The 13,781-nt window shown below is 34.7% G+C and overlaps 1 protein-coding gene across 1 annotated transcript in view; it reads right to left on the reverse strand.

The window, feature by feature from the left end:
- Nucleotides 1–13,781, reverse strand: part of Lrpprc (leucine rich pentatricopeptide repeat containing) — a 107,164-nt gene that overhangs the window by 27,347 nt on the left and 66,036 nt on the right. Inside the window, exons 24-27 of the mRNA XM_027934474.2 lie at nucleotides 12,294–12,418; nucleotides 11,552–11,658; nucleotides 2,413–2,481; nucleotides 1,558–1,648 (exon numbers count right to left, since the gene is read on the reverse strand). Coding sequence (XP_027790275.2) covers nucleotides 1,558–1,648; nucleotides 2,413–2,481; nucleotides 11,552–11,658; nucleotides 12,294–12,418 — 392 coding nt within the window. The remainder of the gene's footprint in view (nucleotides 1–1,557; nucleotides 1,649–2,412; nucleotides 2,482–11,551; nucleotides 11,659–12,293; nucleotides 12,419–13,781) is intronic.

Consider the following 13,781-nt stretch of genomic DNA (forward strand, 5'->3'; position numbering starts at 1 on the left):
GGCAGTGGGCATGGTGGTGCATGCTTGTAATCTCAGTGGCTCAGGAGGCTGAGACAGGAAGATCGTGAGTTCAAAGCCAGCCTCAGTAAAAGCAGGGCGCTATGCAACTCAGTATCTGTAAAATACGCCTGGGGATGTGGCTCAGGGGCCAAGTGCCCCTGAATTCAATCCCTGGTATCCTCCCTGCCGCAAAAAAAAAAAAAAAAAATTACACATTAAGTGTGTAAATAGATATGCATCTTTCTGCAAAAGGATCTATACACATGAATATGTTGATGAGTACTAAAGTGAGTGACTGATACATCTACTTCAGGATTTAAATGAAAAGAAGGATTAGTTTCACCTCAAAATGTCCCATTAAGCCAGGTATGGTGGTATACACTTGTAACCCCAGGGATTCAGAAGGCCGAGGCCAGAGAATTGCAAGCTTGAGACCAGCCTCAGCAACTTGGCAAGATACTGTCTCAAAATAAAAAAATTAATATAAAAAGGGCTGGGAATTATAGCTCAGTGGTAAAGCACCCTGGGGTTAATTCCTGGTACCAAAAAACAAAATTCTATGGTTCTGATGAAGATTTTATTTTCTCTTCTATTTCAATTTAAAGATCTTACTTGGCTTTTATCTCCCATGATAAAACCGGGCAAACCCTCATCGTATAAAATAGAATAAGTATTCCAATAGGCTGAGCAGAGGAGTTTAACTTTATAGACAAAAGAGGGCTGAAGGAAAAAATAAAAAGTAGAATGGTTGTTTCAAAAGTTCTTTTCTTGTAAATTTGAAGTAGAGGGGACCTTCTTGTCAGCTAAAACTGGCCTGTTTGGGGATTTGGCTATCATCTTTTTCTCAGGTCTCCTGAGTTCTGGAAAGGTTGGATTTGGTTGTGTAGACCTTCAGCACGAGTAACTACATTTTGATTTGGTCTGTTGGGCCTGGTGCAAAAGGAGCTCAGTCCAAACCAATGGTCTCCTATAAATTCTATTTAAAAGGTGAAAAACACTAAAAAAGAAGTAGTATCAGTTTAAAAATCAACATTGAAGGTACCTTTTAACCCTGATCACACATTCCTAGTGGTATCTTGGCTACATCATGTTTCTTGGTTCCTTTTTGTGAGGACACTTTCATTTTAAAGAATGAAAAAATACCAAAAGAAGCCCTCTTCTTTTTTATACCTTAACTTTAGTCTCCCATTACATAAAGAGAGAAGGTTGGGTGGGAAGGGAATTAGGCCAGTTTGGCATGGGTGAGTTTGGTAAGTCCTTAACAGCATGGAACATGAGTCACCCACAGTTCTGGGCTCTAGGAACACAAGAAGAGAACAATTGAGGATGAAGATTTCACCTTTTCATTAGTCCAGTATCAATGTCAGAAATTATAAAGATTACACAATATCCAATAATACAATGTAACATACTGTGAAAAAGTTCAACCTAGCCTCTGTTGAAAACTCCATATTTGTCAATCCCTGGAGTTTCCTCAAAGCTTGATACTCCCCCTTCCTGCCAATGCCTTCAACATACTAAATAACTGAAAACACGAGAAATAGTGAAATCACTTACTGTACAGTTTGAGCAGATTGAAGTACATCTGGTCTCTATCGCACTCAAATAGCTTTTGTGTCAGCTCCACTAATTTTTCCAGAGCTTCAACCTTAAAAATAAGATGAACAGGTAGATTTATATTGGGTAAAAGATGCATTTTACAGTTGACAGAGAGCAGTTGAATAATCCAAATTAGCTTTATGCATGGGGCAGATTAACTTCACTTAAAAATCTAAAGGGTTGAGTACAACCATATGAATGTACTTAATGTCACTGAATTGTACAGTTAAAAATGGTTAAAACAATGTTGTTATATTTATATTTTACCACAATTTAAAATTTTTTTTTCTTTAAAGTTAAAGGGCTATTGGACCCTCTGGAGTCAAGAACACAAAATAAGAGAATTTTCATCAAGGTACATTTTGGAGAATTAAAGATGTCTGGGGCAGAGAACAGGGTATAGAGAATTCAAGCATACTGTGAGTTAATGAAAATATTCCTCTATCCACACATTACACTCCTGTGGCTTTTACTTGGTACAATGTGAACAGATACTTGCACTGCAGGGTAAGGAAAGCAGAAATCCCATTGGGTTCTGTTAGGTAACTTCTCCAATCACTAAGGACTAAAGCAGGTTAAATTGCCAGGTAAAGTCAGCCTGCTCAAAGCAACTGAGACAAAGCAAGTTAAAATCTTCAGGGCCCAGGTTAACTGCAGAAACAAATGAGCTATCACTTATTTGAAGAATAACCAAGTTAATACCACTTCCACAACGCTCTATTGCTGGAAATTCCCAAACGGTCATATGACATGTAATACATATGCTTTCTTCTCAGTTTTAAGTAACTCAGATATCAGAAATTAAAGACAAACCTGATTACTAGTAATACATCTATCACAAAACCACTGAAGTCTTGTAGGTCGAGCTCTAATGCCTGGTGTCTGAAAAATAAAATAATCATATCACACAGGTAAGCTTTAGTTAAAAATTATATTTTTCCTCAAAGAGAGTATACTAAAATAAACCTATAAATGTAATTCCACAGTTATCAAAGACCTACAATAAGGATTAAAACAGAGCATAAAATGTGACCTATATTTAACTTGTATCTAAAAGATTCAGGTTATTTGAAAATGCTGGCTTGCTGGTCAATATTCATTCCAAAAATCTTTAATAAAGAAAATGGTTATACTTTTCTTTAGTTCAAAAAGAATTGATGGCCAGGTGCAGTGGTGCACGCTTGTAATCCCAGTGGCTCAGGAGGCTGAGACAGGAGAATCCCAAGTTCAAAGCCAGCCTCAGCAAAAGTGAGGTGCTAAGCAACTCAGTGAGACCCTGTCTCTAAATTTGCTTCAAAAATTTAAACATGTGTTATATCCTCAATTACAAATTATTTAGTCAATAACTCTTGGCTTCAGGAATTTATTTCACAATGTTGTATTATGGATAAAAAGAAAAACTATGTCAACATAATTCCCAGGATTTGTCCTTCTGCCTCTAGTATTTTCAGCATCTCTTAGAAGGTTTCACCATTAAACACTGCATTTCCATCACAACGCTATGATAAGACAACCACAAACTCATCAGCATTGGCTGCTCTACTCTAGAGGAGGGACCTTTCTTGCTTTCTCTACTTGGCTTTGTTGCTGTAACCAGGTATCCCTGATCTCTTACTCGTAAGTCTCCATAATTATATTATGATTTTAAAGACAGAGATCTCACCATGTTACCTAGGCTGCCCTTGAACTCCTAAGCTCAAGTAATTCTCCTATCTCAACCTCCTGAGTAGCTGGGACTTCACACATGTGCCAACATGACTGGCTTCCCATTATTTTTTGAAATTTTTTAGTTGTAGATGAACACTATTTATTTACTTACTTGCTTATTTATTTATTTATATGTGGTGCTTATTTATTTATTTATATGTGGTGCTGAGGATTGAACCCAGGGCCTCACATATGCTAGGCAAGCACTCTACCACTGAGCCACAACCCCAACCTGCTTCCCATTATTTTTAATTTTACAAAATAACATTATACAATGTTAAATTAAAAACTGAGGCAGAACTAACATCTTACAGCTTTGGCAGAAAGATGGGAAAATGAATACAGTATAAGTTGGGTTAAGTGTTCTCATTCTATTGGTGCAAATATCCACATTCTGGGATATAAAAAAAATAAATAATAAATTAACCATTGAAATATATTCTTAAATATCATTAATATCATATTCAGACACAATTTCTATTCAAGACTTTCCTCACATCTGTTTTGCTTCACATGCATTACAAAATGAAAATGAAACCAACGTCAATGTATACAAAAAGCCCTTGAAAAACTAGCAAATAATCCTCTTTAGAACACGGCAAAATGCAAGGGCTACATTCACTTACAACTTTCAATATCAGTTCTGATCCAAATGCCAAAGATCTAAATAGCACAACTTGTCAAGGTAAACTTTTCCTGTTTGTGGCTGATTAATCTGCCTGTCACCAGCAGGACAGCTGACTTATACAGCAGATCTTCCTATGTTTCATTTTGAAATTGAGAACTGTTTTCACATATAAATCTCAATCCTCAAAAGAACATCTAGGTCAGATTAACTAAATCTCCTAGGCTGCTGTAATAGTCAACATTTCTGGCTTATCTCTTAACATCTTATTGAATTTTAAACACTCCAAGTTGAAAGCAGAAATAGAAAATGTAATAAAAACATGGAGAAGAGAAGAACAGAATTCTAATTGGGATGTGAAATATAACATTAAAAGCCAGTTAATGTTAATTAAAACAATGAACTCAGTTATATAATTCTTTCTGTATTTTGCTACATAAAATTTATTTAATTCATAAAGATAAATAATTATTATAATAGAAAAACTGGCATGTTTGTTTGTACCTGAGTTACTGTGCTTCAAAACACATCTCTGCGTTTACTGATCAGCACAAAAAAGTAACCTATTATACTAGTTTCATTACATTATTCTGATTTAAATCTGCTGGTATCATAACAAGCTTCTATGTAGATCAGTAAAAACAGATCATCAAACAATTATTACTTTTAAAGTAAAAAGAAATGAAGAATTTTTTTCCCACTGTACTTCAATCTAAAGAAAGATCATCTTAAATGTGACTGAAAATTTTCACATACTTTTGAGTTTTCTTGATCATATAATTTAAGTGAAAAATGGAAAACAATAACGTCAACAAAATTCCCACTCTAGCCTCATGTCCTGCAGAGTAAGAAGAAAAAATCATGCACAGGTTTTCCAAGAGCAAACACAAGAATCCAGCTCAACTATTTGCCATCATAGGTAAGAAAGAGCAAGGAAAGAGAGAGGTATCGTAGCACTTACTATGCATTTTAGCAATTATACCTCTCTCGAAAATCTTCAGTACAGATTTGAATATTATGTCTAATAAGGAGGAAAATATGGCTGATGGAGTCAAGGAAACAGTGCATCATAAACTAAACATGATTCGTTTCCCTGGGTATTACAGAGGAGACAGTAAACTAACTCATGGGATAGGGATTTGAATTTGCATGAGAAGTGACACAACTTGAAATTCTGAAAGTCAGGGTAGGAAAAACTAGCTCTAATCTCTACTCTGTACTCTGTACATATGGGATCCATCCTGGCCTATTAAGGAAGGCAAATTGGGATAAAAGCCCTGAATCTGGTAGAGTGAAGAACAAAGAGGAGAGTAACAAAGATTGGAAAACCACTAGAATACCAACTTTTGGACTTTTTTTTTTTTTTTTTAATTTTTTTTGTTGTTGATTGACCTTTATTTATTTACTTATATGTGGTACTGAGAATCAAACCCACTGCCTCACACATGCTAGGCAAGCACTCTACCAACTGAGCCACAACCTCAGCCCCCAACTTTTGGTCTTAACCCAAAAGCCATGAACAGAGAGTATTTCCTCCACTGAGAAGACTGCAAATTTACTCTGGCTACAGGGTGGAAGCGGGGAGAAAATTAGATGAGACAGAAAGTTTAACTTGAAAAAGAGAAAGGTAAATTGTTTTGATAGTTCAGATAATGAGGTATTGGGAGGTCACGGAGGTAGGGATGAAACAGGAGAAATGACAGAAAATGGGAAATCAGGGCCTGATTTCAAACTCCACGGCACTACTAATAAAGAAGCTCCACAGCCCATATTTGGTCCTTAAAGCTTTGCCCTAGTTACTTCTAAAAGTAGTTCTGTGAGGCTAATATAAAGATGTACATTAAAACTATTTGTGAAGCATAAAAGAATTACCATTATTAGTTATACTGTTCACCTGGTAATTTAGGTTTGAGCCCCAGGGGAAGAGTTTGCATTAAGAAAAGCTGGTTACATTTAAAGCAGGATCTTTCTCATCTCTGGACTGCACTGATAACTAGCAGTGCCTGGCATATGACAGGCATTCAGTAAGAGATAAATTAAGTGACATATTTCCTTAAAGATGCCTTTGATACAGTTATTTAACATTTCATACTATTATTTAACTTTGTATCTTATGTACATCATGTATCCCTGGATTTAATGTCCAGTCTTTAAATACAAACTGAAATATTCAATAAGTGTCACTTTATCTTAATAGTCAGCAACATTCCCTTCCTGGGAGGTGACTAAAGTACTTTAAAATACAATTAAAGTACTGAAGTTATTTTTGTTTGTTTAGAGAGAAATGTCATTTTATTTTACCAGAGTTTCTAGCAAAAGGAGCGTTTGACTAACAACTCAAATTTTTTCTCCCGTGAACCACAAAGGAGGCCTCACCTCCAAAGACATTAGCACTTCTGTCTTTATCTATCAGGCACTTTGAAAATGGTAGGGGCAGTTGACCCAGTCCTGAGAAATGATCTAAAGTAAATAATCTGAAAACCAAGTATAACTGTAGTTAATAAAGATATGAATCATGATTATTTCTAATTACAATGAAAATTTTCCTCAAAGAAGAAAGGGACAAATAAACATTATTTCATTTATAGTGGATGATGTGACCATTAAAAATAATGATTAGTTAGGTGCGGTGGCGCACGCCTATTAATACCAGCTGCTCGGGAGACTTAGGAAGGAGGATCACGAGTTCAAAGCCAGCCTCAGCAAAAGCGAGGCGCTAAGCAACTCAGTGAGACTCTGTGTCTAAATAAAATACAAAATAGGACTAGGATGTGGCTCAGTGGTTGAGGGTCCGGAGTTCAATCCCCATACCGTCCTCCCACCCCCAAAAAATGAGAGGAGTTACGACATTAGAGGAGTTCACTGGAGGGGAATTGAGAAGCAGTGTTGACAGGTGAAGAAAGTATTAGGTAAGATACATGATTCAACTCATTTCAACTGTATATAAACTGTGGTGCTGGGGATTGAAACTAGGGCCTCCATCATACTAGCCAAGTGAATTATGCATTGAACAAAAGTACAGAAAAACACAAAAAAGACTAAATGAGCAATGGCATTAACAATCAGTCTTTATACTTGACATATTTTAAATAATAAGATGTATAATTCTACTTGTTTCCATGGGGGGGTGTGTGTAAAAAATGATCATAATTGGAGAGCTATAGAATATATTTAATAAATTGTATCTGATATACTCATATAAGTTTATAAAACTCATTTGTAAACATTTCCTCAACGGCATACATAATGAATTCCAGAATGTGCCATAAGAATGCTGGAAAGAACTAGATAGTTCCCAGAAGATGAGTCTGCAGAAGAGACAAAAGGGTTGACTTCGGGGCTGGGGCCATAGTTCAGAGGCAAAGCACTTGCCTAGCATGTGTGAGGCACTGGGTTCGATCCTCAGCATCACACAAAAATAAACCAACAAAATAAAGGTATTCTGTCCATCTACAACTACAAAAAAAAAAAAAAAAAAAAGGAAACAATGTTATATATGCCATATAGAGCTGGGTGTGGTTGTGCATGCCTGTAATCCAGGCAACTCAGGAGATTGAGGCAGGAAGATCATGTTTGAGGTCAGACTCAGCAACCTAAGCGGAACTGTAAAAGTAATAATAATAAAATTTAAAAAGAAAAATTAAGGGAATCAAACTTATATTTGTTAAGTGTTTAATAATGTACTAAGTGACATCCCCATCCCTTTTTATTTTTATTCTCAGACAGGATCTAATTAAGTTGCTTAGACTCTTACTAATTTGATGAGGCTGGCCTTGAATCTGAGATCCTCCTGCCTTAGCCTCCCACATTACTAGGATTTAAGGAATGTGCCACTGTACCTAGCCCAATTAATCTTGCAGTTCTCCTTCCAAAGAGTATTACCTTGGAAAAACATAGACTGAAATAGATCTTTTCTACAACATTTTATTTTATAGCAACTATTGCTTTGTGTGTGTGGTACTGGGGATTGAACCTAGGGCCTCAATCATCCTAGCCAAGTGCTCTGCCACTGAGCTCTATTCCTAGCATACAACTACTGCCTTTTGGTCAAAAGGGAGGAGGGTTTACTGGGGATTGAACCCAGGGGTACTTAATCACTGATTAAGTACCAACCCTTTATTAAATAAATATTTTATTTTGAGTCAGGGTCTCCCTAGTTGCTAAATTGCTAAGGCTGGCTTTGAACCCATGATCCTCCTGCCTTAGCCTCGAGACCCACTGAGATTACAGATGTGTGCCACCACACCTGGCACACACTGAATTTTATAATTTATTTTTTAAGGATGGTCTTTTACGTAGCCAATATGACATGATCAATAATTATTTGTTAAAGTAAGGGAGGGCAAAAGAGAGGAATGAACAGAAAGAGGGAAGGAAAAAAAGAGGGAGAGAGGAAATGGTCAAACTGGGAAGCAGCTCAAATGCTAAACTGCCTTATTGTTAAAGAATTGCATTCAGGAAGTTTCAAGTGAAATCTGCCAATGCCTCATCTCAATCTTCATGATAGAAGAGGCTATACTGGATCTGAATCAGAGCTTAGTTTGTCTTATGCCTCTATTAATTCACCCCACCTTCTGTTCACTAAGATGACTGTACTTCAATTACTACATATCATTTGGGATGACTAAGTAAAGAATTTTAATGAGAAGTTGTACTCCATTTGTGTAAAATATATCAAAATGCATTCCACTGTAAAAAACAAACAAACACACAAGAATCTTAAAACCTTCTACAACCACTGTCCTAACTCAGATCTTTATTAATCTCACTGCCAAAAGCCCCCATTAATCTAGATGATAACGTTCTGATGGTATAAAAAAAATTTAACACTGCTTACAGTCCATTGTTTTCTGAATTAACTCTAATTTCCTTATTCTAATATTGAAGAGTCTCTAAAATCTTCAAACTATCTATCTTTCCAAGATATTTCTCAACAAATCTTATACCCAGAATGAGTGAACTGGAGATCCCCCTTTTCTACTTCTTCTCTTTAACTCTAACATGCTTCTCATCCCCTTTAAAAGCATGAATGTTAAAGAACTAACCATATCCACCAAAACCCACTTCCTCCAGAAGTCTTCCCTACTTCCTACACAGGGAATAAGTTCCTTTCATGAACTCTCAGAACTATTTATACTTCTCAGTCTTACACAGCAGTTATCTTTATATACTAAAGGAGTTTATACAAGGAGTTTCATATTAGCTACTTGAGAGTTGATCTGGGTTTAACCTGATTTGTTTTCTTCTCTTACTCTTTCCTTTTGGAAGACAATAATAATTTTTCTAAATGTAAAGGTAAATATGCTCATTGTGGAAAACTCAGAAAATACAGAATACATATTTTAAAATTAGCTATTTCCACTCTTCTATAATAATCTATGTGTAGAAACAAAATGTTAAATGTATTATCTATAATACATGATATGTAAATATATATATGTGTATATATGTATAGACACACACACACACACACACACACACACACACACAAACTCATTCTGAAAACAAAACAGGTCCTATCTATCTAAACACAGAAATCATTTAATGTATGCATTTTTAGGTCTGGCTTATCTCATCACCCATAGTGCTTCAAATACAAAAAAACTTTGGAAAATTCAACTGCACAGAAATCTACCCACTGATAAGACCCTATTACTTTTGGAGGAATGATAAGAATGTTACTCAATACTTACAGAATTCTTTCATATTGCTTCTACAGTCTGAGGTCATTAATTTTCATTACATTTTATATTTTCAATAATCCTTAGATAACTTTATATCTTGAATTTTAATGGCAAAAAAGCAAATTCCCACCTTAATTCATCCTCAATGAATCATTATTTAAAATCCCAGAAAAAACCCTTCAGGATATTCTAATATATTACACATCTTGCTATCTTATCTTTGGTTATTACAGTGGGGCTGTACAGTTATTCTTCATCCTTTAAACAATTTTGTACAATCCACTCTGAAAATTCTGTTGTCAGTAGACAGTTATTCCTAAATGATGCATACTAGCAAAGCTCTAAAGTAATTAAGAGACAGTCTTCTGACAATTTGTGTGAAAGCACGTACTTTAGGCTAAGGAAAATTATGTGGGGAAAAGAAGACAACACAATCCCCACCTTCAAGGGGCAAAGAGAATTAATATTATTGATCACTTACCATAATCCAGAAAACATGCATGCTGCTTTACATACATTATGTGATTGAATCTTAAAGACATATATTCCCTTTTACAGATGAGGAAGCTTAGAAAGGTTTAGTAACTTGTCCATTATCATGCAAGCAAGTAGATGGTAAAAGGAGGACTACTCCAATGCCTGTGGCTTTTTCTATTATATCTTGCTTATTACACAGAGAAAGGAACATACTTTCCTCCTGCAGAAATCTTTCATTGCTATTATCTGAAAATCCAAGCTCCATTTCTACTCTGATCAGTGACCTGCTAATACTAAGACCACGCATACAGTGTGGTAAATCAAGAAGCAGACAACTACTCTCATTTTAGATTCATTGCATACTTGCAATGGAAGAATTTATGCCATTTTCTAGAAAATACAAATGTACTACTAAAGAAGCACTAAGATACTGACAGGTGGGCAGATCTGAATCGTAGGACAGAGAAAGAGAAGTTCTGAATTAATTTTACAGTCTTCTTTTTCCACATTAGACTTTTCTCTTCTTCGAAAAACATTAAGAGAAACATTAAGAGAAAACTGGATTGTAAGCCTATACTCGAGTTTCAGGATAAGGAGTCATTCATATACACAAGGAGGCCAAATACCACCTTTGTGTCCTGCCTACCATTGACATTTCTGGAAAAGGACATGGAGTAAAAGCAAAGTATGATTTCAAAGAAATGTGATTACTTTTGTAGTTGTAAATGAACAGTTTTAATATCATGAAGTTAATTTTTCTTAAAGCAATGGGTCTACCTTCTGTAGAATGCTTTATTTTCTTACTGGACAAAGACTTGTTTAATGGTGAAATTAATCACAATTTGGATGGACTTTATAGCTGCCCTTTGCCTTATCAATTCCAGTAACAAAAATTTCAGTAAAGCCTAGATAAAATATACTAATCCTAAATAGGCCAGGTTTGTCACCTACCATTTCCCATAAGCTGCTTACCATAGCGAGGAAAGAAAAAGAAAATTTAAATTAAATGCCAAACAGTTGCAGACAGCACTTGTTTGGCTGATTAACTTGTAGACAAGCATTACAAATAAATCTGAGCATGGTCTGCAGCAAATTAAATTCTACTGCTTTTAAGAACAAAGAATTCTTTGGCAAAGAGGATTAGCAACTTTACACCCAGGAATGCCAGTTTAATTTAATTGTTCCACAATCCAAGATTTAATATGCAAATATCATTTTGATATATAATAGTGAATTTAACAAAGTGAGGAAACAAATTCAATATACAACCAGACTGCCTTTTCTGAACTGTAATTATATACAATAAGGAAGCTGGCCGATTCCCCCCCACCCCATTATTGGCACTGAATTCTATTAACATGAATCAGAACAAGTGTAATTAAAGGTTAAAAATTTTAAATGTATTCTAATTAAGAGTCTAAATAGCTGTACAATTAGAATACTGTAGTTAAAATCACACCTCAATGATCTTCTTGGCCTCTTTGTAATTTCCTGTTTGTAGGAAAGCAAAGAAGAGATCATAGAGCATCGTCATTTCACCTTGTTCTTGGCTCACAAAGTCCATTGCTAGATAGGAGGAAAGAAAAAAATATGTATTAGAAGAAAAAAATTAAAACACAGTATCATATGAAGATCTGGATAAATTTTTAAAAACCTTTATCTTAAAAACAAGTATAAGGGGCTGGGCTGTAGCTCAGTGGAAGACTGCTTGCCTCTCATGTGGAAGGCACTGGGTTCGATCCTCAGCACCACATAAAAATAAAATAAAGGTACTGTGTCCATCTACAACTTAGGAAAAAAAAAAAGAATATCAAGAATAACTTCAAGAACATAGCTTTACCAACCAATTTTCTGTCATATTCCTTATCTAAAAGTATTCATATATAACATCAAGTACCTAAGACTAACTTCAAAGAGAAATGGTGAGGATAAGGTTAAATAAAAATCTTCATAAAGGCAGAGTGCCAAGAAGTCGAACACAATAAATAATAGGGGATAATTTTTCTAAAAGAAACATTTATCGAAAATCAAGGGACATTTACAATATTTAAAATCTACCTGATACATTTCTTTTCAATTCTGAAATGCCACAAAGCATCTCTGAATGTGCTTGTCTTCTGTTAAATTTTCTCTTCACGTTCAAATTAAGCAAGCAAGCAAGAAAAAAAATCCAACTACACTAATATGTTTAGGAAACTTACCTTTCTGGATTAGATCTGTCTCGCCTTTCTCTATGAGTTTACATAAGACATCATGAATCCTTGGTAATATTTTATACTTTTCATAGCAGTCAATGGTAGCTTGAAGAGCAGCATACAAGTCATCCCTTGGGGGGGGAAATTAAAATAAATAAATAAGGTATATTGAAATTCAGTTTAGCTCTCAATAAGTTTAGAGATGCACAGAGATCAATCAAAATGTAAACTAAACTTCACTATTTTCCTTGCTTTACCTTTTATTATTTTTATTATTTATTTCCTTGCTTTATCTTTTATTATTATGCTTAAAGGTACTTAGGAAGAAAGAAAGGTCAAAATAGACAGAAGGCATTCTCTGATTTTATTTTAAATAAAATAAATATGTAATAAGTTGTCATAAGAATATATTATTTCCAGTTATAAAGTCAAAGTATTTGTTTTACATGGCAATAAGTTAAAAAAAAAGTTATTTTCATTTCAGTCAGTTTCTTAGACAAGAATGTAGAAATATATTTTGTGGGTGCTTAAAAAGTATCGTTTTTCCTTTCAAAGAAAAAAGGCAGCTTGAGAAATATGTGAGACCTTAGACGAGCTATAGATATTATAGAATCCAATTCTACTTGCCACCTTCTTTATTTTTAAAGAAATGAAGAAACTAAGGCATTTAGAGATTGACTTATTTGCCTAAAGCAACTAAGTAAACAGAGGAAAGTATTGGTGGCAGGTCTTTGGACTTCTACTTTCAGTTCAAAGCATCTCATTGCACATGAAAAGCACTGCTGTCTGCATAATCTACTAAGGTGTTACAATCTGGTATAAGAAATTAAAGATTTTTTAAAAAATAGAGTATGTAATAGATTTAAAAAGAAGCATGGTCAGAAAGAGAGAGAAAGTATAACTAGTGAAATTAACAGTATCTTTGTAGAGAATATAAATTTCTCTTACATTCACATCAGTTTTCACAAAAAAGTCTTTTCAAATTTCCTATTATAGCCTGTCCATTATGCAAATGTTACGTTGCCCTAGATCAGATTACTATTTTATCTAGATTAAGATTTTAAGCTGTACTAAAAAAGTAAAATAGAATGAAGAAGTGTTAATTTCAGTACAATAATACTGACACAGTGAAAATGAGCCAATCCTGATGGAACTCTACCTTATCCTCTTCCTGAGCCCTGTTTACAGTGCATCTTCTGGCACCCCACAGAGTCATTTGAATTTTTGTCATTTGGGGTGAAGACTAAATTACAGGTTAATTTCAAAACTGAAAGTAGATGCTACAGGCTAGATTACTGTCATACAAGAGAAATGCTATAGTAGCTACCACATATGATATAAAGCTTTATATAATCAGTATTTTCCCTTGTTCAGACACAGGTTCAGTTATTGCCTTTCTACAATTCCACTGAGTGGAAAACTACTAAAGCATTTTTAAGAGGACAACTAATACATATTGATGTTTGTTTTGTTTTAAACTGGCAAGATTTGCTT

Source organism: Marmota flaviventris, chromosome 14 (genome assembly GCF_047511675.1).
Source record: "Marmota flaviventris isolate mMarFla1 chromosome 14, mMarFla1.hap1, whole genome shotgun sequence".
In the NCBI taxonomy this organism is placed as follows: Eukaryota; Metazoa; Chordata; class Mammalia; order Rodentia; family Sciuridae; genus Marmota; species Marmota flaviventris.